The sequence below is a fragment of the Ovis aries genome, chromosome 9, assembly GCF_016772045.2.
Source record: "Ovis aries strain OAR_USU_Benz2616 breed Rambouillet chromosome 9, ARS-UI_Ramb_v3.0, whole genome shotgun sequence".
NCBI classification, from domain to species: Eukaryota; Metazoa; Chordata; class Mammalia; order Artiodactyla; family Bovidae; genus Ovis; species Ovis aries.
In genome coordinates, this window is record NC_056062.1 from 74,348,558 (window position 1) to 74,373,660 (window position 25,103).

The 25,103-nt window shown below is 41.0% G+C and overlaps 1 protein-coding gene across 4 annotated transcripts in view; it reads right to left on the reverse strand.

Annotated features, from left to right (window-relative positions):
- Positions 1–25,103, reverse strand: part of ATP6V1C1 (ATPase H+ transporting V1 subunit C1) — a 59,695-nt gene that overhangs the window by 4,277 nt on the left and 30,315 nt on the right. The window contains exons 9-14 of one of the 4 annotated variants that reach the window (XR_009594992.1): positions 21,545–21,637; positions 21,361–21,454; positions 19,362–19,459; positions 17,745–17,871; positions 10,258–10,389; positions 7,157–7,286 (exon numbers count right to left, since the gene is read on the reverse strand). Coding sequence is in view for 2 of the 4 variants with exons in the window: in XM_004011800.5 (XP_004011849.1) it covers positions 16,143–16,238; positions 17,745–17,871; positions 19,362–19,459; positions 21,361–21,454; positions 21,545–21,637 (508 nt within the window). In the remaining 2 variants the exon portion in view is untranslated. Of the gene's footprint in view, positions 1–7,156; positions 7,287–8,654; positions 10,390–15,321; positions 16,239–17,744; positions 17,872–19,361; positions 19,460–21,360; positions 21,455–21,544; positions 21,638–25,103 lie in introns of those variants that run through there. The other 3 variants (XR_009594993.1, XM_012184029.4, XM_004011800.5) reach the window with 3 other exon arrangements.

Below are 25,103 nucleotides of genomic sequence, written 5' to 3' on the forward strand. Positions count from 1 at the left end.
AAACTGCAACCTCTCCCCGACATCTCCAGCTTTATTCCTCTCCATTGTGTTTATCATCTTCTTACATTCTGTTTTACTTGATTTCTTGGTTGTCTGTTTTCCCCTTCTAGAAAATAAAATCCTCAAGGGCAGGGATTTCTTTCTTCTTTGCACACTGCTATATCCTAGCACCTAGACCCTGAAACACTGTAGGCTCTGAAAATACTTCTTAAATGGCTGAAGCAAATGAAGAGTATTTATTGGATTTGAAAGTGGCTCTGCCTTGGACAAGGAAATGGCAACCCACTCCAGTACTCTTGCCTGGAAAATTCCATGGACTGAGGAGTCTGGTGGGTTACAATCCATGGGGTCACAAAGAGTCAGACACAACTGAGCGACTTCACTTTCACTTTACCTTCTTTTTGACAGATCATAATGGGTCAAAGCTTAAAATTTTCAAATATTATGAGCTTTACCTATGTCCTCCTTGAAATATTATGAAAGTTTATCACAAGCATCTCTAAAAAGGCTGAAGTTTTTAAATGGATGCAAGGCTTAAAATAGTAAATGATACTGTTTTCTTTTTTTTCTTTTATCTGCTTCGTCCCCTCCACCAACACCACTGCTTTCCCCCACCCACCCCTGCCCTCCATTGCAACATACACATATACATCTTCTTGGATTTTGCCCCACTTAGGCATCTAGACTGTTTTGTAAATTAAAAAATACCATGATGGAAGGAGGGAGAAAAAAGAGTCTGTTTTTAGTTTTAAAAGCCTAGGCCCTTGAGAAAATTCAGAGCATAGGAAAATCATGAGTAAGGGTCAGATATTTATACCCTCAGACCAGGAAAAGATTTCCCAGGCTGTTGGCGACAACCACTTGTTTTCTGTATCTATGACTCTGTTTCTATTTTGTTAATGGTTTTCTTTCTTTCTTTTTTTTTCTATTTTTAAAAAATTTATTTTTTGGTTGCTGTGTGCAGGGCTCTCTCTAGTTGTGGTGAGCAGGGGCTACTCTTTGTTGCAATGCAAGCACTTCTTCTCGCGGCGGCTTCTCTGGCTGTGGAGCACAGGCCCTAGGACACCTGGGCTCCAGTAGCTGAGGCACGTGGGCTCCGTAGTTGTGGCACAGGAGCTTAGTTGCTTTATGACACGTGGAATCTTCCCAGATCAGGGGTCAAACCTGTGTTCCCTGCACTGGCAGGTGGATTCTTGTCCACTGTACCATGAGGGAAGTCCCTTTTTATTTTTACTATTTTAAAAATGTGTACTTATTTATTTGGCTGTGTTGGTTGCAGCTCGTGGGGTTTCCATTGCCGCTCTCCGGCTTCGCTCCAGTTGCGGTGAGCAGGCTGTGGAGTGCGCAAGCTCAGTAATTGCAGCATATAGGCCTAGTTGCCCTGGGGCATGTGGGATCTTAGTTCCCCAGCAGGGGATCTAACCCATGTGCCCTGCATTGGAAGGCAGATTCTTAACCACTGGACCACCAGGGAAGTCCCTGTTTTGCTTTTTAGATTCCATCCACATGTTAGTGAGACCATATAGTATTTGTCTTTCTCTAACTTACTTCAGTCAGCATAATACCCTCTAGGTCCATCCACTTTATCACAAATGGCAAGATTTCATTCTTTTTATGGCTGGATAATATTCCATTGTGTGCGTATGTGTACGTATATACACAGTGCAATATTCTTCATCCATTTGTCTGTTGATGGTCACTGAGGTGGTAATGTGATGTTTTACAAAAACAACACAGATATGTGGGATTATGGATTATTTTGTGTGTTCTGTTTTGTGGAAAAAAAAAAAAAAGAGAGAGAGATGACAAATTTAAATTAATTTGGCTCCAGGCATACTGGAACAAGATTTTGTCAGTGCCTCATTCTCCCCCTTACACTGAGGCTCTTGCAGGACCCAGTTACAAGTCTTACACTGCAGTAGACGTAGCCACAACTAACATAGCTTCCAAAGAGGACAAGTAAAGTGAGCCGCCTGGGATCAGGAAAAGCAGCAGGAGGAGCGGCAGTGAAGTCTCCTTGTTTAAATGTATGTCATGTGTGTTCAGCTCAGATATTTCTATTAAGCTCATATTCTATGTGATTAATACAATTTATAAGGTTTCATAGATACATACAACTATAGTGTTAAACAACAAATTGTGTGGCTACCCTAGACACAACTTCAGAAAATTCACCTTCTGAATTATTCCTTCTATATGACTTCCTGATCCTTTATTGACAGATCTAAAATCCTCATGATTTTAAGTGTCTCTTGCTGATATTTTGCAATAGGAAATCTGGGCTTAAAGAAATTTCTGCCAGGTCATTTACTATTAGTGGTGACTATTTCCCTCATTAAGTTACAAAGGAATGAGGTACTTTAGAACCCAGAAGAAGCCTCCTGAACCTCACTTGGCGAGATTCTGTGATATGTAGGCTACTCATAGGCTAAGGACTTGAGGTTTACTGTATGTGTGATGGAGACACATGAAGATGCCCAAGGAGAAAGTGATCTCTGTGTTTTAAACCCTGCCTCTTAGAAGCTACTTTTATAGCAGTATGAGCAAGGGTTGGAGCACCAAGACTGTGTGAGCAGGAAGTGGGCAGCTGCAGTGATATGAGGTAGAGATTATCAGACGCATAGAGAGAGCTATTAATTGCTGAGTGCCCCATCTGTGTCAGAGAAAAGAGCTCAGTGTTTCTCACTGCTAATCTTCACAATAACTTTGTGAAGGAGTTCTTTTCACAGGTGAGAGAGATGGAGACTCAGAGAGGTTCGTTAACGTTGCCTAAGTTCACACAGCTGCAAAATGTTTGCTGTGGTTGTTCCAGTGGCTAGGTGCTACTAAGCATTCTTCAAGGAAGAGGACAGCCCCACTCAATAGAGAACCGCTACATCCCAAATGCCAAAACTGCCTCTTTCAAGAAATACTGGAGACAATCTTAAAGTACATCTCCCTGCCAGAATGGAGAGAAGTGGGAACGAGAGATGGAATTTCAGAAATAGATGATCCAGAATCTATGAGATGTATTTTGTTATTCAGTTGCCAAGTTGTGTCCAGCTCTTTGCGACCCTGTGGATTGCCCCACACCAGGCTTCCCTATTCCTCACCATCTCCCAGAGTTTGCCAAAGTTCATGTCCATTGAATCAGTGATGCCATCCAACCATCTCAAATGAATGACACTAAGAGCTCACAAAGAGAGAACATTCTGAAAAACCAGCAAACTCAGCATCTAAATGTGGTTCCTGGAGCACCTGGAATCCATCAGCATCACCTGGAATTCATTAGATGCCAAACCTTTGACCCCATCCTAGACCTGCGGAGTCAGAAGCTCTGGGTTGGGGCCAACAACCTGTGGCTTAACAAGCTCTCTGGATGATTCTGATGCACAACCAATTGAGAGAACCATCAAGGGAAGGATTGGGCAGAAAATGAGGAAAACAGTGCAAGAAAAGAGAAGAAATGAGTTTCTGGAAGAAGTGGTCAATGGGGACAAAGGCCGTGGACTCAAGCAGAGCAGCCACTACGTCTGATGAAACAGGATGTTCTCAATGACTTTGCCAGGAATAGTTTTCCACGGATGGGCAGACTGAGGGCTTATCTGGAATAATAATAATAATAATAAAATGGAGAGTAAAAGAAAAGGGAGAGATCGCTAAGTAGCTTTAGAAGGACATAGGGTTAAAGGAGAGTTTTTTGTAAAGAGGACAGAATTATGCTTATATAAGACAAAGGTGAAAAATAAAAAAGAAAGAAAAAAATATTAGAAGCTCAAAGTGACTGTCACTTACTGTCATAAGATCGAGCCAAGTGTTGCAGGTAGCAGGAGCAGGGAAATACTGGTTGAAACAGGACATACCTTTCCAGAAATGGGAATGACAAAGGCAGGGAGAAGTCCAGAGGTGTTGAAAAAGCAAGGACATTTAACACTTAGCATGATGCCTCCCACCCAGCAGGCTCTTGGGACTAAGGAGCCCACTAGTTCCAAACTAAACTTCAGTTTGACTGTTCAGTGGCCATGTGGCCTTAGGCAGAGCAATGGACCTGAGTCTCAGTTTTGCCCATCTGTGAGAGGCCAGATCTTAAATAGAGCTCAAAGGGGCAGGAGTTGGGAAGGAACCTTGGAGAATGGGAAGTTCTGGAACAATTCCTGTGAGGATTGGGAGACAGAGACCAGTAAAAAGAGCATGTTCACAACCTGGTAAAGGGTACATAAGGAGCTTGTGAAACCAGAATGGTATAAAACTTAAAAATAACGTTCCAGCTCTGGACTGACATTCCAGTCCTTCTTATTTTGGTTCAACTTCTGTATACATCAAACAAAAAATAACCCTAAACCCAGGATTGTGTGGTTACTGAGAAAGGAAGAGCTGCTTATAGGGGATTAATTTTATGTATTATTCTTGACTGGATCACTGGGTACCCAGACGATAGTCAAACTTTACTCTGAGAGTTTCTGTGTGGGTGTATTTGGATGAGATTAATATTTAAAAGGGTGGACCCAAGTAAAGCAGACTGCCCTCCGTAATGTGAGTGGGCTTCATCCAATCAGTTGAAGACCTGAATAAAACAAAAGGCTGACCTCCCACAAGTCAGAGAGAGTTCTCCTGCCTGATGGCCTTCGAGCTTGGACATTAGTTCTTCCTCATTCTACTGCAGTGTCTGGCCTTCGGACTCAGACTACGACATCAGCTCTGGAGGTCTGGGACTTTCCAGCCTCCATAACTGTGTGAGCCAATTCATTATAATAAATCTCTTCTCAGAGTTTCCTATTGGTTCTGTTTCTCTGGAGAATCCCCCCAACTACTCTACTGTCTCCCTGCATGATTTCACCATTCATCCCCCTCAGTTTCAGAGAGGATTTGAAAGGGCCGCTTAGCATCATGAAATTTCAGGCAAGCCTTTCAACATGCAAACTGTTCCTTACAGGAGCAAAAGCAGGTTCATTGGAAAGGGGTTCTGAAATGAAGCAAGAATAAGGGAAAACAGAATAAACAGAAGAATTACCAAGGTAAAACAATTAAAAGAGAACCAGAATGGTAAAAGATTGTGACCAAACAAAATAAGGCATGAAAGATATGCAAAGTTATCAAAGAGGGAGTAAAAAAAAGGAAAAATGGAGAAGTCTTGATAAATGTTATTGGGGCCTCACCATTTCAATGTGGGATTTGATGAGTTTGGGGAGACTAAACTGGAGAGTTAACTTTTCCAGGGAGGAGGAACTGAAGCTGTGTGTCTGAGTCTGAAGATAAGAGCCTTCCAAATCATTTATTTCAGAAAAGGAATTCTGAAGCAAGGGCAAACAGCCAATTAAAATCTGTAGCACTTTGGGAAAAGCTCACACTTCCCTTCAACTGAAGTACCTAATTAGACGGCCCCATTCCAGAACTAACACTAGCAATTCTCAAGCAATCAATTCCTTTTTCCCAGTGGTCACACCTCTCTGAAGTTGCAGTACTTCCTGAAAGAGTTAGGCATGCGATAATAGCTGAGCCAGATGAATACCTTGAATGACTTAAGAGGCAGAGGCAAGAGAGAGGTTAGAGTAGCAACCATTTATATGACAGACGCATTTTTAAAAATATTTATTCTCTTGGCTGTGCTGGCTCTTAGTTGCAGCATGTGGGATTTTAGGTCTTCGACTAGGGATTGAACACTGGGCCCCCTGCATTGGGAGAGTGGAGTCTTAGCCACTGGACCACCAGAGAAGTCACTCTGATAGATTTCTATGTTAAGTTAAAGAATAGAGAGCATAGCTTCTTGTTTCCCAGCAGAAGAGCATAATGGATTGAAGCAAAAAGACAACTTGCCCCTGTTATGAATATGGAAGTGAGACACAGACATATTGGGAAAATGAGAAGGAAACCACAGTGTCCTCCACCCCCACGACCCCTGTTGTCATATGTTGGCTATTGCCAAAGAGCTGCGGAGTTAGCTGGGTATGTATCCAATAGGATCTAAACAGACAAGTAATTTTATAAACACATGATGATTAGGAGTTTGAAGAAATTGGTGCAGAAAATTCATAGTAAAGTTCACAAATTACTAAACTCTGCCTGGATCTCCATGGACATTTGCAGGATAGCACTGAGTCTGTTCGCAAAGCACTCTTAAAAAGTGACGGGGTGGACAGCTTTGGGGTGCAAAGTCCAACATACTTCCTGGCATAGAAAGCTCTCAATAAATCCATGTGCTGGATGAACCCAGCACTGGCCATAAAGGTGACAAACACGATGTAAGAAACAGAGTGACGAACACATGAGTAAGAGCCCTGCTGGGGATTCTTGAAACACGTCAATCAGACCCTACAGTGGGTTCCCTTTGCTATGAGAACTCAACCTAGGTTCTCTGCCGTGGTCTGTAAAACCCTACCTGGCTTAAAACTGTTGACACCCCCCCTCTGCTTAAGCTCTTGGTCAGAAGCTGTGCTGGCCTTGCTATTTGAACCCTCTGGGTGCCTTCCCTGCAGGGACCTTTGCATCTGCTGTCCCTCCAGCCAGGGATGGCCTTCCCCTAGTTCTACGCAGGCCCAGTGTCTTCTAGGGCAAGTCACCACCCTATTTAAAGCAGCTCTCCTCACCCCTTCTCAGCCCAGGTCACTCTCTCATCACCTCACAAGGTCAGAGGTGAAAGGCTGCACTTGATGTGTTTGTTGCCGCTCCACCACCAACAGGTCAGCTTCAGGTGGGCAGGGTCCTTCTCCAGACTGCTTTGTCACAGCCGGGTTTTCACAACTAGTCAACATTTGCTGAAGGAAATGGATTCTGCCCTCAGGGAACTCATAATGTGTACCTTCAGGGAAGGGTTGTCTTGTCCAGTGAAAGAATGTGAAGTCGCTGTCGTGTCCTGACTTTGTGACCCCATGGACTGTAGCCTGCCAGGCTCCTCTGTCCATGGGATTTTTCAGGCAAGAACACTGGGGGGCGGGGGTGGGGGGGTTGCCATTTATTTCTCCAGGATATCTTCCCAACCCAGGGATCAAACCCAGGTCTCTGTCACTGCAGGCAGACTCTTCACTGTCTGAGCCACCAGGGAATACCCTGGTAAATGAATGAACTAGAGATACTCTCTACAGAGTGTATTTATATTCTCTATAGAGAGTGTAGAGGAGTGTGTGACTCATACTAAAGCGGCAGAGAGACCATCAGACCAGTTAATCCTCACATAGCTTACTTTCTCAGACACTGCTGGGAAGGAGTGCTGACTGTTGTCATGACAACTGGCAATAGCAGAGTTCCCTGAAACAGATGTGTGATGACCCGGTAGTGGGGAGGGGTCCGCAGCCTGCTGCAGCCAAGTCCAACTGCAAGGATGAGTGGAACAAAAGAAAACACGAAAATAAAGACACTGACAGGAAAGGCCATTAAACCTTAGAATAAATAGCAAGAGTACTGAAAGGAGTAAAACCTTCAAGTGTAAAACTCCACATCTTTCATAAAGGGGAATTCAAATTAATTTTTTAGCTACATTGATATATGAGAAGTGAATTGAGGGAATTTGTATGTAATGTGAAAATTTAAAAACCTGGCAGCCTTTTAAAATTTAGAAATAATATACAGATCATAAAATTTGTCCTTTTAAAATGTCCAGTTCAGTGTGCTGTGCTGTGCTTAGTTCCTCAGTCATGTCTGACTCTTTGCAACCTCATGGACTGCCTGCCAGGCTCCTTTACCCATGGAATTCTCCAGGTCAGAATACTGGAGTGGGTTGCCATTCCCTTCTCCAGGGGATCTTCCCAACCCAGGGATTGAACCCAGGTCTCCCACATTGCAGGCAGGTCCTTTACCGTCTGAGCCACCACTTCAGTGGGTTTTGATATATTCACAAAGCTATGCAACTATCACCATTATCTAATCTCAGACTATTTTTCAGTTCAGTTCAGTCGCTCAGTCGTGTCCAACCTTGCGACCCCATGAATCGCAGCACGCCAGGCCTCTCTGTCCATCACCATCTCCTGGAGTGAAAGAATTGGGTACAATTAGCAGTCACTCCCCAGAGAAGGCAATGGCACCCCACTCCAGTACTCTTGCCTGGAAAATCCCATGGATGGAGGAGCCTGGTAGGCTGCAGTCCATGGGGTCTCGAAGAGTCGGACATGACTGAGCGACTTCATTTTCACTTTTCACTTTCATGCACTGGAGAAGGAAATGGCAACTCACTCCAGTGTTCTTGCCTGGAGAATATCAGGGACGGGGGAGACTGGTGGGCTGCTATCTACGGGGTTGCACAGAGTCGGACACTACTGAAGCGACTTAGCAGCAGCAGCAGCAGCAGCAGCAGCAGTCACTCCCAAATCCCTCCCTTTTCCTGGTCTCTACCAACCATCAGTCTTTCTGGATCTTGGGCTTTGCCTATTCCTGACACTTCATATAAATGGAATCATACAAATATATGACCTTTTATGTCTGGCTTCCTTCACTTGACATAATGTTTTCAAGAGTCATCCATATTGTAGATTGGAACTCCATTCCTTTTTCTGGCTGATATTCCATTGTGTGGCTGTACCAGTTTATTCACTCATCCATCATAAGTTGATGGGCACATGTGTTGTGTCCACTTCTTGACTATTATAAATAATGCTGCTATGAACTTTCATGTACAGGTTTTGTAAGGATTTATGTTTACAATTCTCTGGGGATTATGCCTTGGAATAGAATGTCCAGTCACATGATCCTGGTGAGTTTTTAATGGGGGAATTTGCCTTCAAACTATATGTAGCTAGAGAAAAACTGATTTTAATTCACATGACATGTAGAAGAGACAAGAAAGAAACAATCATCAGGTAACATAAAAAAGACTACTACTAACCAAAAAAACAGCAGCTAACAAGTTAAACCCCTCCTCTTTGCCATGTGTCTTACTAGGAAGTTGGTACACACCATGAGGTTTAATTCTCACAATAGTCCTAGAGTGTTGTTATAATTATCCCTCTTCTGCAGGTAAAGAAATGGGTTCAGACCCCAAGATGTCAGGCTGCCCAAGACCACACAAGAAGAGAGCACAGAGATCTGAACGTGGCAGGTATGTCCAGCTCCAAGGGGCCAGCAGAGACCGCAGACCGCTGGGGCATTCCGCACCAGCACCCATGGCCTAAATTCTCCATCAGAGAGAGTGTGGTCAAGTTGAAAACAAACATAAAACAATAATAAAATAATATTCTGCTTTCAGAACCCACACAGAGAAGCTAAATTAAAAAGAAGGAAAGCATCCATTTTGCACCAAGGGACATTGTTCCGTGGGTAAGTGAGCCCTTCAGGTCTGTGAGCAGACATTCCTCTAGTAGCAGTGCTCGGGCGCACTGAGGCTGAGCAAGGTGGGAGACAAGGCTGGTTAGGAGGCTGTCAAGAGAGCAGGGCCGGGGGTGGAGAAGGGGAGGGGGAACCCCGAACGCTGGAGTGCCCGGATGCAAAGGGCGAGACAAGGAGCAGAGAACAGAGGTGGGTGTGAGAGGCTGGAGTAAGGAGGTGTGGAGGTTTGAGTTTGGATGTCACTCTTTCCTTCCTTGGCCAGTTATCCTGCCACTGGGTTCAAGGAGGCAAAACCTGTGACAACACATCACTGGTGAAAACCACCCGCACACAAGGGAGATGTCTGTGTACACAACTTGCCTCTTTCCAAGGCCGCCCTGTAAACTGCTAGACCTCTTGCTGAAAACCTGAGCTGTTCGCTATTTTATGAACCTCTTAAATCCCTCCAAGAGTCAACAGAGACCAATAATGTCCTTCAAGAACATGTACTGAACGTCCCCTCAAAGTCTCCCTCCAGAGCCTGGCATGGCAGCCGCTCTGCCCACAATGAGTGCCAAGTGAGCGCTGACTGACAGGAGAAATTACACTCCCTTTAGAGCCACCCAGCTGTGTTTTCAATCCCGCTGATTCAATATTTCCCATCAGAAACAGCTTTTGGTCTTTCAATACTGCAACGGGTTTACCCTCATGCGCAGAAAGGCACAAAGTATGCGTAGCTGTCTTTTGTGATCAAAGAGAAAGCTGCCTCGTGTAGCAGTCTGAGGCCCATCAACAATGACCCAGAAAGCAAGCCTTTGCTCTCCTGGGAAATCAAGTCTTGCAATCAAAGCGAAAAGAAGCTGGGCTGGCTCTGCCAGTTAAGAGACAAAGAGAGCCACCAGACATACAGCATGTTAGAACATCAAGGGCAGAACAGCTCCTTGCTCCAGTGTGTCCAACCTGACACAGTGTGCTAGCCACTAGTCATCTGTAGCTGTCCACGTTAACTAAATTCAAATAAGATAACAAGGGCAGTCCCTCAGTCACCTCAGCCACACTTTAAGTGACCTGTGGCCACCTGCGATAGAGGCCACCACACTGGGGAGCAGAAACACAATGTCCATCACGATAGGAAAATCTCTTGGACAGTGCTGAACCAGACTAACCATGTGGTCAGATCTGAAAAAAAAAAAAAAGAAAGAAAAAAATTAGACACAGATGTATAGAACAGTCTTTTGGACTCTGTGGGAGAGGGCGAGGGTGGGATGGTTTGGGAGAATAGCATTGAAACATGTATATCACCATATGTGAGATGAATCGCCAGTCCAGGTTCGATGTATGATGCAGGATGCTTGGGGCTGGTGCACTGGGATGGCCCAGAGGGATGTACGGGGAGGGAAGAGGGAGGGGGTTCAGGATGGGGAACATGTCTATACCTGTGGTGGATTCATGTCAATGTGTGGCAAAACCAATACAATATTGTAATTAGCCTCCAATTGAAATAAATATATATTTTAAAAAATACCCCCCCCAAAAAAAAGACTAGTCTATTCTATACCCACTGACAGAAATGACAGGTTGACTTTTTTGGACCGATATCCTTAACCGTTTTCAGACTTTGGATTTCAAAGATCAGTAAAATACCTTTTTCTTATTTGGGGTTGCCAAGTTTATACTTTGTCAAGTAAGGCTGCCACCAGGTGACTTTGTTTTAAGGCCCACCAAAGCAGGCACTCTGCCTTTTTACTGCCCAGCATCATTTAGGCATATACCCTGCACCTAAAACAATGCCTGGTGCCTAGTATGCGCTCAACAACTGTCTGCTAAGTAAGTGATTATACAGGCACACACAGACATCCTTATTTTTTTCATTTTATTGTTCGTGAAAACTCTGTCACTAGCGGGCACCTGAAAGGTGTCTGGGTTCTATACACACACACACACACACACACACACACACACACACACACACACAAGGCTGGATTAAATCACAAAATGAATATGAGTCATCCAACATTTTCTGAGAACTTTACATGAATAAATACTTGTAACAAAATATAACAAATCAGAATGGGCTTCTCTAAACTGTATTTCACAACTACCCTGAGGGGCAGTGAAAGGGGGTGGGGAGAGACTGTTAGCTTTTCAGCGGCACCAGAGTGCCCTCTTGTGGGAAAATAAAGTACTTGTGTGGTCTCAACTTTTAAAAAACAAATGATGTTTCTAGTAACACATTAAAACCTGTACTGACAAGTAATTATTCTGAGAATCAGCCCATATATGTATACCGGTCACTATAAAATCTGGCCAGTTGTGTTGGTGAAAAAGATAATTAAGAATGGTTTGTCACAGAATTATTCAACGAGGTCATCTACATACCTAGGAAACAGTGAGACCCATGAGAACTGCTTTTTAGGTCTCACATTTTGGTTTATCCTCTAGTTAAAAAAAGATTACTACTACTGTCAGGTTTAAGGCAGTGTTGCACATACTGTTTACTCCACTTTTGGGCAACCATCAACAAAAACTTTTGCTGTATCCAATTTATTTTTCACTTTTGATATCCTTTTTTTTGTTGTTGTTTATAGAAACCATTCTTTGAAACTCTGTTATGGCTGTACTTTTACACTTTATAAGTAGTGATCAATCATACCCATAGTGGACTTTCCATTAAAAGACTAAAGATGGGACTTTGATCATTTTAGATGATTTTTGCAAATTTCAAGTCCCCTCTGTGGCCTTGCAAGGGCAATGGACACCGACACTGGTCAGTTTTGGCCAAGGCAGAGCTTTCTGCTTCTCCTGATCCATGTAGATGTAGAATGCTGGTCTGGCTGACAGGTAGGAAAGCTGACTTATCCATGATGATCCTATTGAGTGTGGTCTGTGTGAAACAGAGAAGAATCACTATCTGAATGAGACCTCAAGAAGCTCACAAATTTTTAAGTCAACAACCCCATCTGGGTGGAGGGGTTCAGAAGATGAATCTTTAAAAAGCAGTCTCATTCACACCAGTCAGAATGGCTGCGATCCAAAAATCTGCAAGCAATAAATGCTGGAGAGGGTGTGGAGAAAAGGGAACCCTCCTACACTGTTGGTGGGAATGCAAACTAGTACAGCCACTATGGAGAACAGTGTGGAGATTCCTTAAAAAATTGCAAATAGAACTACCTTATGACCCAGCAATCCCACTTCTGGGCATACACACCGAGGAAACCAGAATGGAAAGAGACACATGTACCCCAATGTTCATCGCAGCACTGTTTATAATAGCCAGGACATGGAAACAACCTAGATGTCCATCGGCAGATGAATGGATAAGAAAGCTGTGGTACATATACAATGGAGTATTACTCAGCCGTTAAAAAGAATTCATTTGAATCAGTTCTGATGAGATGGATGAAACTGGAGCCGATTATACAGAGTGAAGTAAGCCAGAAAGAAAAACACCAATACAGTATACTAACACATATATATGGAATTTAGGAAGATGGCAATGACGACCCTGTATACAAGACAGGGAAAGAGACACAGATGTGTATAACGGACTTTTGGACTCAGAGGGAGAGGGAGAGGGTGGGATGATTTGGGAGAATGACATTCTAACATGTATACTATCATGTGAATTGAATCGCCAGTCTATGTCTGACGCAGGATGCAGCATGCTTGGGCTGGTGCATGGGGATGACCCAGAAAGATGTTATGGGGAGGGAGGTGGGAGGGGGGTTCATGTTTGGGAATGCATGTAAGAATTAAAGATTTTAAAATTTAAAAAATAAAAACTAAAAAAAAAATAAATAAATAAAATAAAAATAAAAAAAATAAAAAAATAAAAATAAATAAAGAAAGAAAGAAAAAAAATAAATAAACAGATAAAAGGTCCTACAGCAAAGTATGGGGAACTCTACTGAATATTCTGTAATAACACACATGGGAAAAGAATCTGAAAAAGAATTGATATATGTGTATGTATAAATGAACCACTTTGCTGTACATCTGTAACTAACAAAACATTGTTAGTCAACTATATAATCCCATATAAAATAAAAATTAAATAAATAAATTTTTAAAAAAAAGGAAAAAAAAAATAAAAAGCAGTCTCAGATTGAAATTGGCTGACACTAGCATCTGAGCCTCTTGTGTGTTTGTAGGTAATTCCTCAGATGTACTCCTTAGACTGTTAACCACAACTCTAGAGAATTTAGCAATGATTTTGCATTTTTATTAAATTCTGCAGGTAAAGAACCACTGTGGACATAAGCTCAATTCTGAACAACTGTTAGGAAATGTCGCTTGTGTGCGCTGCCTGCCTTTTGCTTTGTTGTAAACTTTTTTCTTCTTGCATTATTTTGACCGTTCTTGCATGAAGGGTGTTGTCCTGTTTCCCCTCAGTTTCATTTTTTAAATCTAGCTAAACAATCCCAGGGGTATTCTCTACTGCTAATCACTTCCACAGTTTTATTGTTTCCTTTTCCCTCTCTCAAGTCACTGGACTTGGATCTAAGAATATTCTATGGGTTAATCTTCCAGTAAATAAAATAGTTCTATGTGTCTTGTTATCCTTTTTTAAAAAGACCAGAATTACATTCATATATTAAAATAAAGCTATCCATGCTAGCAAAATAAAGACCATAAGAAAACTTTACAATACTGAAATGGGTAAACTTCAATTTAGAGACAAGAACTTAATTAGGGAAGTTTTCAACACATTTCCTCTACAATACTGTTACAGACTTTCTAGAACAAACCATCCTTTACTAAAGTAAAGGAGACAATAACCACATTTCTTCTAAAGGCCAGCAAGGTTTTCACTATAAGCTGTTCCATGATACTTGTGTATACCATTTTTAACCTCGTGTGTGCGTGCTGAGTCATTTCAGTTGTGTCCAACCCTTTGCGACACTATGGACTGTAGCCCGCCAGGCTCCTCTGTCCATGGGATTCTCCACGCATGAATACTGGAGTGGGCTGCCATGCCCTCCTCCAGATCTTCCTGACCCAGGGACAGAATCCGAGTCAGTTTCTCCTGCATTGGCAGAGGGGCTCCTTACCACTTGCGCCACCCGGGAAGCCATTTTAACCCTGTGTACATATTAATTTCCAACATTTGGGGCTATTTAAAGTGAGAGCAGAGAACAGTTCACATCTGCTGAGTATCTGTTCCATACACGATATTACTTTAAACGTACTGCTTGATATATGCTCACTCAGAAAGCTCCACCCAGAACAAACGGCGTCTGCTTAAGGGCGACTCCATCAAGTAGGAAAATCTTCAAGGCTGAATAACGTAGGCTATAAAACCCAGCATGGAACACCTGGCCACATCGTCCAAATGTTCTAGGCCAAAGAGTGACATGGTTCATTATCTGATGACCCACACTCCATGCCTTTTCCACATCACTGTCTATCTTGAAAAGAGATTATGGAAAGTGCTTGCCTCAGTCATTCAGCGCCTACTAGAGACTGGGGGCATGCGAGGAAGACAAAGAGCCTGGCGGTCAGAAATCTTAGGCTCTGAAGAGTCGGACACGGCTGAGTGACCAGACGACGACGAACACTAGGTAAGCAAAAAAGTGAGGGACAGAGTGTGTGAGGGATGATCCTATTTTTATTTAAAAATAAGCTGTGTGTGGATATCTATGTTACAGAGATATAGGAGAAAACCTGAAAAACTATGTAAAGACTTCCTTGTAAAGAAGGAATTGAGGGGGCTGGAGGGGTGGCCTCACGTTTTACTTTATAGAAGTCTGGATTTGTTTGAAGTTAAGCATTACTTCTGACTTAACAATATACAACTTTGAAACCAAATGGATTTAGGAGGCTAATTTTCTAGGTGGAATATGATAGTTTAGAAATGCCCTTAAAAAGTAAAAACCTCTTTCATTTACAAGCCTGTGAGGGCATAATAAAGGGAGCACTGCCACAAAACCTGATTCCAAAAGCTCACTCAGGACATTAACCTAAGTCTTATTCCAGAGATCTATAAGGCTAGCCATGCCTCTTTTCAAACTGCATCAAAAATAACATAGATGTCAAGATGAGGGCAAAATTAACAATCTTAAAAAACAAACATAAAATAAGGACTTAAGACAAAACAAACGACTAAAGCAGCAGAGTTCTACTAAACTTTATTCAAAACTGGCCCTACTTCCTAACTGAGATACCCCAAAGTCTAGTGTGCAAATATAAATACCCATCACATGTTCAAAAATAATCTTCCAATTGGTGCTCTGACCCAGATTTGGCACACCTGAATCATCCCGCGAGTCAGCCACGGTGGTCACCTCTTGGTATATACAGCACAATCCTGAAAGCAGCGCAGGGCATCAGCCACGACACCATTCATTAAGCTCTCAAACTGAACTGTACTCTTGGAAGTCACGCACACCACAACCCACCTTTGCACAGGTAATTTTATTCTCTCCTGTGGGTGTCAACAGTGCTCAGAGATTGTAATTTAAAACATTCAGAAAGCACATACCTGAATATTGTCACATTTTCTTTACATCACGATTCAGTAACTATAAACAATTATGTCTACTAAATACAGTGAACAAAATGGCATAACTGTTTACACCATTCCCTTGTAAACAAGGCTTTTGTCACAACAGTAACAAATGGAATTAATGCATACCACAATATGGATGAGGAAAGACCTTCTTTTTAAATAAACTATTCAATTCATAAATAAACTCTGATTTTTTTTTTCAGTACACATTTACAGACCTGATCAATAAAAAGAAACAAGACATATAGTTTCCTTTTAAAAAGAAAATGTTGCGAAATGGACCTGTAGGAGAGAAGGCGCCTAGGAGAGAAGGTGAGAAGCAAGCAAGGGGTAAAAGAGAGTTAAAAGTGCAGCCCTACTGCAGCCTATGTCTGTTAGCAAACACCGACACGACACGAGGACAGGGCTGTCTGGAGGGCTCATTTTACTTGAATTCCAGCAAGTTGCAATCGATCTTATAGTACACATAGGGGTAGTATTCCTGTTGACTCAGGTTTAAGCCTGGAATATCCATAGGAGCCTACGGAAAAGTCAGATGATTATTCAACTAAGTACTTAGAGAAATGAAAAAAGGAAAAGAAAAAAAATATTACCATTCACAGGCATACCTTGGAGATAGCAGATTCTGATCCAGACCACCGCAATTAAGCAAGTGTTACCATAAGCCAAGTCACATGAATTTTTTGGTTTCCCACTGCATATTAATGATATGCACTTATTATACACTTACTATAGTCTACTAAGTGTACAATGGCCTTTGTCTTAATAAACAATGTACTTATGTTAATTTAAAAATACTTGATTGCTAAAAAATGAGAACCATCATCTGACAATGCACAGTTGCCACAAACCTTCAATTTGTAAAAAAATGCCAGAGAGATGTTGTGGGGAGGGAGGTGGGAGGGGGGTTCATGTTTGGGAATGCATGTAAGAATTAAAGATTAAAAAAAAAAAAAAATGCAGTATCTGCAAAGTTCAATAAAAGGAAGCACAATGAAATGAGGTATGCTTGTACCTTCTTAATGAACTGGGCTAAGTTTATACATTTTTCCTAATTTAATCTGAGTTTGACATTGTTAACTCCAGTTTGCAAATAAGGAAACAATCTCAGGCTGACCTGCCCTGGGAAACAGAGTAAGTGAGTAGTAATGCCAGATTCAAGTACTCTGCCCTCAAAGCCTGTGTGGGTTTAACCATGACTCCACCATCCTTTTCTATGCATACTGTATAAAATTACTTTTTTAGTCTCAGGCTTGGGGTATTGAGTTTATGAGACACAAGGCTTATAAAATGATGATAAAAATAAACCAACTGTGATTTTTACTGATACCGCTTAGTATGCATGCATGTTGTAAGAATTTACTGGTATGAAATTATGCATGGGAGTTAGACTTTACATATTATCAACAATTCCATGAAAATTTAGTCATTTCCTGCATTTTGTTCCATTAAGAAACAAAATGATTTTTCTCCCATGGGTTCTAGCTAATGCACATGTGAAATACTGCCATTCTAAACTAGAGAGAAAATATCAGCAAGCTATTTGAAACGAAAAATATAAAAGCCTGCTACAATTTTAAACAACAGCAGCAACAAAAAGCACACATTTTTGTATGCTTTTGTATGCATAAATGATCATACATTTCTGTTTTAAACAAGATATAAACATACACCATTTTAGAGAAATGATAATTCTCTTTAAAAATGCTCATCTATTGACTGCTACTTCTACCAAATAAAGTTACAGTAATGACTTATTTTCTTCCTCTCTGCAATTTGTAATTCTTGTAAACAACTAGTATCACTGCTTGTGTGGGTATTTCTGCAGCTATAAACATCAGATCTACAGCAAGATAATGACTGGCTTTTAGAAATACCAAGAAGCAACTACTATAAAATGGAGTAAGCAAGGTAAATTATTTACTAACAAATTGAGAATCTTAAAGCAATTAAATAACATCTTCTTCCAATAATTTTTTTCTGAAATTCATCCAGTTCCTATTCTACCAGGCTAATAAATACTTACATCAATAATAGCTGCTGCGCTGCTGTCTAGATGTTTATACAATTCATGTAACACTTCTCTTAGTTTCTTCATTGTTTTCTTATTGGGTTGAAGGAGCATTGCTTGGAAGTTCACTGGCAAGCCATACCTTATAAGGAAGCAGAAATACAGGATGTAACACAAGCAAACATATGCAGAGATTTTCTGCTTAAAAGCAAGTATTCTCATACTCTTCTTTAATCACAGTTAATGGGGAGAGGGTGCCTCATTTTAATAACCACCTTCACAAGTTCAGAAACTCAACACCTTCTCTGGTCCTCACCATCCATTAGAAATCTTTAAAATGAGAGCCAACTGTCTACTAGGAATTACTTTTAATTAGTCTTCAATTTTTAAGGTAATTTAGTACTTGCCTGGAAAATCCCATGGACGGAGGAGCCTGGTAGGCTGCAGTCCATGGGGTCGCGAAGAGTCAGACACAACTGAGCAACTTCACTTTCACTTTTCACCTTCATGCATTGGAAAAGGAAATGGCAACCCACTCCAGTGTTCTTGCCTGGAGAATCCCAGGGACGGGGGAGCCTGGTGGGCTGCTGTCTATGGGGTCTCACAGAGTCGGACATGACTGAAGTGACTTAGCAGCAGCAGCAGCATGCCCACCCTCAGCAGACAGTGATAATATGTAAACAGTACAGTGTCTCTAGGTATACACAGGGAATTGGCTCCAGGACCTCTGTGAACACCAAATCCAAGGATGTTCTCTAGGTATACGCAGGGAATTGGCTCCAGGACCTCTGTGAACACCAAATCCAAGGATGTTCACCAATCCAAGGATGGTGTTAAGATTTGCGTATAATCTACATGTATCCTCCTATATACTTTAAATAATTTCTAGGTTACTTATAATACAATGTAAATACTATGTAATTAGTTGTAAGTAAAATGCAAATGCTATGTAAATCATAGCTAGTGCCCAGTAAATTGAAGTTTTGTTTTTTGGAACTTTCTGGAATTTCTTGTTCAAATATTTTCAATCCACAGTTGGTTGAGTCCATGGATTTGGAACCCAAGAATATGGAGAGTCAACTATTGATTCCTTTATGATAATAAAGAATATAGGGGGAAGAAAGGCATGAGATTACCCATCTACTATGGAAATTCAAAGAAATTTACAAATAGCATGATGGCAGATAAGTATTTTGAACTATTTCTAATATGAGCAACATGTACAAAGCATCACAAGATGGTTGAGATTTTAAGTATCTCAAAGTAATAAAATATTTTAGGCTACTATGAAATGAGGACTTCAAATAAGGCATACTGTGTATCAAACTACATGTAAAATATGTGATAGGTCTTTTAAACAAACACTGACTTATATAACCTACGTTTAACTTAAGCACAGAATATGGAAAGAACCAGAGCACAGCAGCATGATCTTTTTCTAAACTCGGTATTAAGGGCAAGACCAACATGCACGTCATAAGCAGTATGATACTGACAATTTCTCCCTCACAAGTAGCCCTTCGGTTTCCCCAAATCAATTTCCTATTAGCAGACTGTGTTTCAATGAAGAGGTGCAATGCCAAGGGATCTACACATTCTTTAGTTCCAAGTTTCTCAATGAGCTTTCTTTACCTCAAAACAGATTCAACAAAAACCCTCAGAGCTTTCACATGTATCCACGCAATAAACGCCTCACTGAAATTCACTTTCAGCCACCGTACTAGTGGTCCCTATAGAAAGAAAGAAAGAAAAGAATCACCACAAAACAGAAAAGAATCACCACAAATTTGGTCTTGAAAATGGCAGTTAGAAATCAGATAAATCAAGTATTTTTAAAGGAGTGACTATCCAGTGAGAATCTTAAGTAGAATTCAATCACTTTATGTGTCTGTGTGCTTAGTCACTCAGTCATGTCCAGCTCTTTGGGACCCCATAGACTGTAGCCCGCCAGGGTCCTTTGTCCATGGGGATTCTCTAGGCAAGAATACTGAAGTGGGTAGCTATTCCCTTCTCCAGGGAATCTTCCCAACCCTGGGATCAAACCCAGGTCTCCTGCAGTGCAGGCAGATTCTCTACCATCTGTGCTACGAGGGAAGCCCCAATCACATTGTAATTCACTTTAAAAATGTTTCATTATTCTCATATCTTGCATACTTTACCTTACATTAGATGAAAAGTTTAGCTACTACTGTGTAACCTCAGTAGATACAAATATCCATTGACTCTATTCACTACACAGAAAAGGGCATGTATGTGTGTGTATTTTTCTTTTGGGGGGCCATGTTGTGCAGTTTGCAAATCTTAGTTCCCTGATCAGGGATCAAACTTATGGTCCCTGTAGTAAAAGTACTAACCACCAGGACTGCCAGGGAATTCTCAAAAAGGCATATACTATAGTGAAAGTCACTTAAAATGATACAGAATATAGAAGTGTCCTATAGATTTGAAAACCAAAGTATAAAAATCTAAATTTACTACCCAATACTGTTAAGCATTTAATACATTCAAAATAGAATTTAATTACAAACAACTTCTCAGAACAGGAAAAATAGTTATGTAGTAAGTCATTTAATACTTACTTAAAAGTAAGTATTACTTCTCTCATCTATAAAATCAGGGGGTTGACTCAGATCCCTAAAACCTGCTTATTATGTTCTAATTTCTTAATGATTCTATTATTTTGACAGCATAAATTCTTTATGAACTTATTAAACTATTCAGGATGATTCCTAGTACTAAATAAAAACACTTCTTTAAAGAAACAAACTTCAAACAACTTATTACCATTTCTCCATACTCAAAAGACACACACGATCAGTTCAGCTAACAGTTATTTGGGTAATATTACTAGGCTCATTTGGATATAGCAATCCATTTACGCAAAGAGGATAACACCACAACAAAGTGAAAGTCTCTGGTTAAAATATCTGTTCTTTTATGGTATTGGATCTCCCCCACAACCAGCTGGTTTTATTTGACATTACTTCATTAGGGTTAGTTTTTCCCAACTGAGATGTTATGGTTTATAAAGTACTTGGAAATAGCTGTAAATGGAATGTGCTTTTGTTTCCTCTTGCATTATAAGAGAAGCACATTTTCACTCATCACGTTTTCCCTTCCATACACTCTTTAATCTTCACAAAAATCCTTTACTTGAGGATGGCAAGAAAGTCAACACTATCTTTCACTCACAATTCCATCCCTGTTCTCCACTGTGCCTAGAACATACTAACTCACCAATGGTGTAAATACAAATTCCTTCAGTAAAGACTACAGCATTAAAAAAAAGAAATTCTGCCTCAAGAAAATGAAATTTCCTACTGAAAAGAGAAAACAATTACCCTACTGAAAAGAGAGAACAATTACTTAACTAAAATGACCCCTCACTACAGGGGCATTAATCAAAACACTGTATTTAAAATTAACTTTTGATACAGACTTGCATTAATTTTAAAACATACACTTTAAGATAACAATTCACAGATCTCAGCTTGCTTAGAGAAAACTCATTTTGACTATTTAATAGAAAAAAATAACTGAAATCAAAATCAGAAAAGTTTTTTCTTTTAAAGAAAAGCAGTACCAGTTTTTCTGCTTAACACTGATAATATTAAATACTAAAAACACATACAAATTGCTTTTTCTTGTCAGTAGAAAGCCTGTTCATTTCTTCTTTGTCTGCTTTCATCTCCTCTTCATTATACTGGAAGTCACGGACAATGAATCTAAATTAGGAAAAAAAAGAAAGCCAAAATTGTCCACAGGAAGTATAGGTAATCTAACAAATTAAACATTTTTTTAAATAATCCTCTTACTTGTTTTCCCTGGCTTTGTGTCTGAAGTCATCAACTGCCTTCCTAAACAAGGTGACATTACATAGGTAACTGTCTTGGTCCTCTGAGAGAACACTGGAGAGAGAAAGACAAAGTCCATTTAAAGCTTTATATTTATTGCTCACATTCATATTGAGGGCAGAATTCAGAAACAAGGGGAGGAGAACAAACAGAAAGGAATGGCAGCCCTTCCTGAACCCCTCAGTGCCTTTCAGCTGTACTGCCTCAAACACTGAGGACACACAGTCTTTATGTTTTTACTTACAGTGTCTTAATAGGCCCCTTGTACATTTCTTCCTAACCAACAAAATTAAGCATTAACTCGAGAAGAGCTCCAAACTCTAAGAACCATGATTTTCAATCTGTATCAGCAGCAGGCCAGCCAAGGACAAACTGTCCAGCAACTGGTTGGTTTCCAGACTCTTCCCTGCTTCCTGGCTAAACACCAGGAACCTGAATTCTCTCCTCTTCTCTCCCGCCCTGCCCCCAGAGACCTGGCCCATCCCTTTTAATTTGTGCCCTCTCAAGACTATTACACTTAGTTCTTGCACCCAGTGCCCATCAAATCCAAAGCAAGGCAGCTACTAAGTGGGCAGAACTTCATTTAAAAACCAAGGCAGAAATCAAGCGGGGATAACAGTCTGTGAACTGCAGGTCTGAGTCTCCAAACTCGCTGCATTCAATTCTGCTGTTGTGTACAAGCAGTAACGGTATATTCTCACCTGTATAACCAAGCCAAGACAAAACCAAGAGTCAGTGCTTTCAGCTGTCTCTTGGCATTTTCAGTCACCCACGTGTGTGGCAGTGCTTCTGGAGCTTACAGGCTCTGCCTGTTCCCTTCTTACCTCTCTCCCAAGGCTCAGTTCTGCCATCTGCTCTGCTCCAATCAACTGACCCATTTCACTGCTGAAGCATCTTTCCTGCTTTTCTTCATAAATTATCTGTGCAAACCCGGCTCCAAAGCACAGGTGAAACTTTTCTCTGCACAACGGCTAGTGTCATCTTTTTCTAGGTCCTCCCTGCTAGCATCCTCTGCTTCATCTAGAACTCTAGCTCCCTGAACAAAAAAGCTTCTGTGAAGCACCACCAAGTCTGTGGTGCTGTTTCCCACAACAGAGAAAAGGCCAGAGTCAACCAATGATCTGACCCAACTAGTTTATCTGAACAGGCAAAAGTAGAGACAAACAGCTAAGCGGTAATTGTGAAAGTATAAGTGAAAAGCACCTTTTTGAACAGTTTTTCCAACAAAAAGCAGCAGAACAATAGTCTAGCTCCCACTTCTTTGGCTGTGTGAACTCTGATGCGGCACTTAGCCACCCAATGACAGCAGTATTTCACATAGTCCAGTCTTTCAAGATTTATGGAGAACATTTTGCAAATAGCTAGATTTTCTGTGTTTAATTTAAATTACGTCTTTAGGTTTGAAGATGGTCTTTTTCAATCTATTCTTCTTCCCCAAAGTCCACTTTCATCTTCACTGCTTCCAAGAGTAATCACTCAAGTATTGTGCCAAAAGGCAACAAGTGACAATGTTGCTACTTACAATTCCCTTTAAAATAAGGCACTTAGAACAATAACTAGCACATAGTAATTACTCAAAAATGTTAGTTATTAGGAGAAGCAAAAAATCCAGCATTAGCTCATAGAGCTCCTACCTAAACAGTGTACAGAATTTCAGATTGACTCACTAAAACTTGTTTGCCTCACATAAACTAACCATCCTCTTCAGGGTTGGCTGAGCTACTGCCCTGTTCTTAAGGACTCAAATACATTTTCAAGGAGGTGATCTGAAATCCGTCTTTAGAACTGCTAAACAGATGAACAGATGTTTTCACTGAGTGAGGAAGAGTTGGAGGTGCTCAGGCAGTCAGTGGACACTTGGGGGTCATTCAGAAGATAGGTATCGCCTATACTCAACTGGCAGCATCTGAAATTTTTTCCTTTAAACTACTAAAGTGATTTTCAAAAGATGTAAATGTCTGAATATTTCTAAAGTCCTTCTTCCTGAGTAAACCTGGGCTCACATGCCACTCCCCTGGGCTCAGGCTCAGCTCACCACAGCGCCAGAGGGCATGCCATGCGCACTGTGTCCTCACTCTCCTCCTCCCCCACCCCCAAATGTCAAGCCAATCTCTGTGGCTTTAATGCACTCCAAAGAACAAGGTTTAAGAATGTGTCATTCATCCGGATAAACAGCTTCAGAGGAAAACCAGTATCAAGACACAACCTCAATCTTCAGTTTACCATGTGAAGGGCCAGTATGAATGGAAAGCACTCCCCAAAAATGGGAAAAAATTCACAATGAGCACAAGTTTGTGGTTTTGTTCTCAAAAAAAAAAAAAAAAAAGTCAGCATTTAGGAAACTGCAAGATTCATATTACCTCCTACTTTACATATCTTTTCAAAATTATTTATCTGTTTTTTTTTTGGCTGTGCTAGGTCTTCGCTGCTGTGAGGCTTTTCTCTAGTTGCAGCAAGCAGGGGCTACTCCTCATTGTGGTGTGCGGGCTTCTCACTGAGATGGATTCTCTTGTTGCAGAGCACCAGCTCTACGAATGTAGGCTTCACTAGTTGCAAAGTGTGAGCTTGTAGTTATGGCGACAGGCTCAGCTGCTCCAAGGCATGTGGGATCTTCCCAGACCAGGGATTGAACCCATGTCTCCCACACTGGCAGGCGGATTCTTTACCACTGCACCAACAGGGAACTCCTACTTCATGTATCTCGAGTCTTAAAAGGACCTCATAATGTGTACAGCGAAGGCATGATGCTCATTTTACAAAGAAAATGAGGCCCAGAGAAGTTAAAAGACTTACCCTAGGTCACACAGCAAGTTGGTAGCAGAACCAGCAAAAGAACTCAAGATTCCTGGGTCCAGGACTCTTTCCATTATACTAAGCTACCTCCCATATGACACAAACTGGGAAAGAAAATATTTCATGGGCCTGGCCTTACTAACACCACTTCTCTACTGCCTCCCAGACTTCCCTTTCATCACGCTGACACCTCTTGAGGGATACACACACACAAGAATTCTCTGGGGGAGCATACACACTGTACTTACATTTTCTTAGCAAGCATCTCATGTGGAAAGGCAGAATACAGGAAAAGATGATATGCTACAGTGTCATGAGTGCACAACTTGCAGTGGGAAGACCTGAATTTTCAGTCCTGACTTTGCCATTTGACACTTTTATGGCATACACTTTAGGCCACAACTTAACTCTTCTGCATTTTTTACTTCATCTATGAGAAAAAGTGTAACAACTGCCCAAACTACTTCACAGAACTGTTGTAAATATCAAATTAGACAATGAATATTAATCTGTAAGTTCAAAAATGCTTAGTAATTTTTTTTTCCAAAGGAAAGTACAGATTAGGCAGAATCTATGCTCACTGGAAAGTGATAGTAAATATCTGCAGAGCAACACAGTACCCTGGTAGCCATTTCGGCATACTTCCTTAACAAGACGAATGGGGAATTATAGACACACAGTAGGTATGAGATGAGTACTGAAAGAAGGATCTCGAGAAGGTGGTACA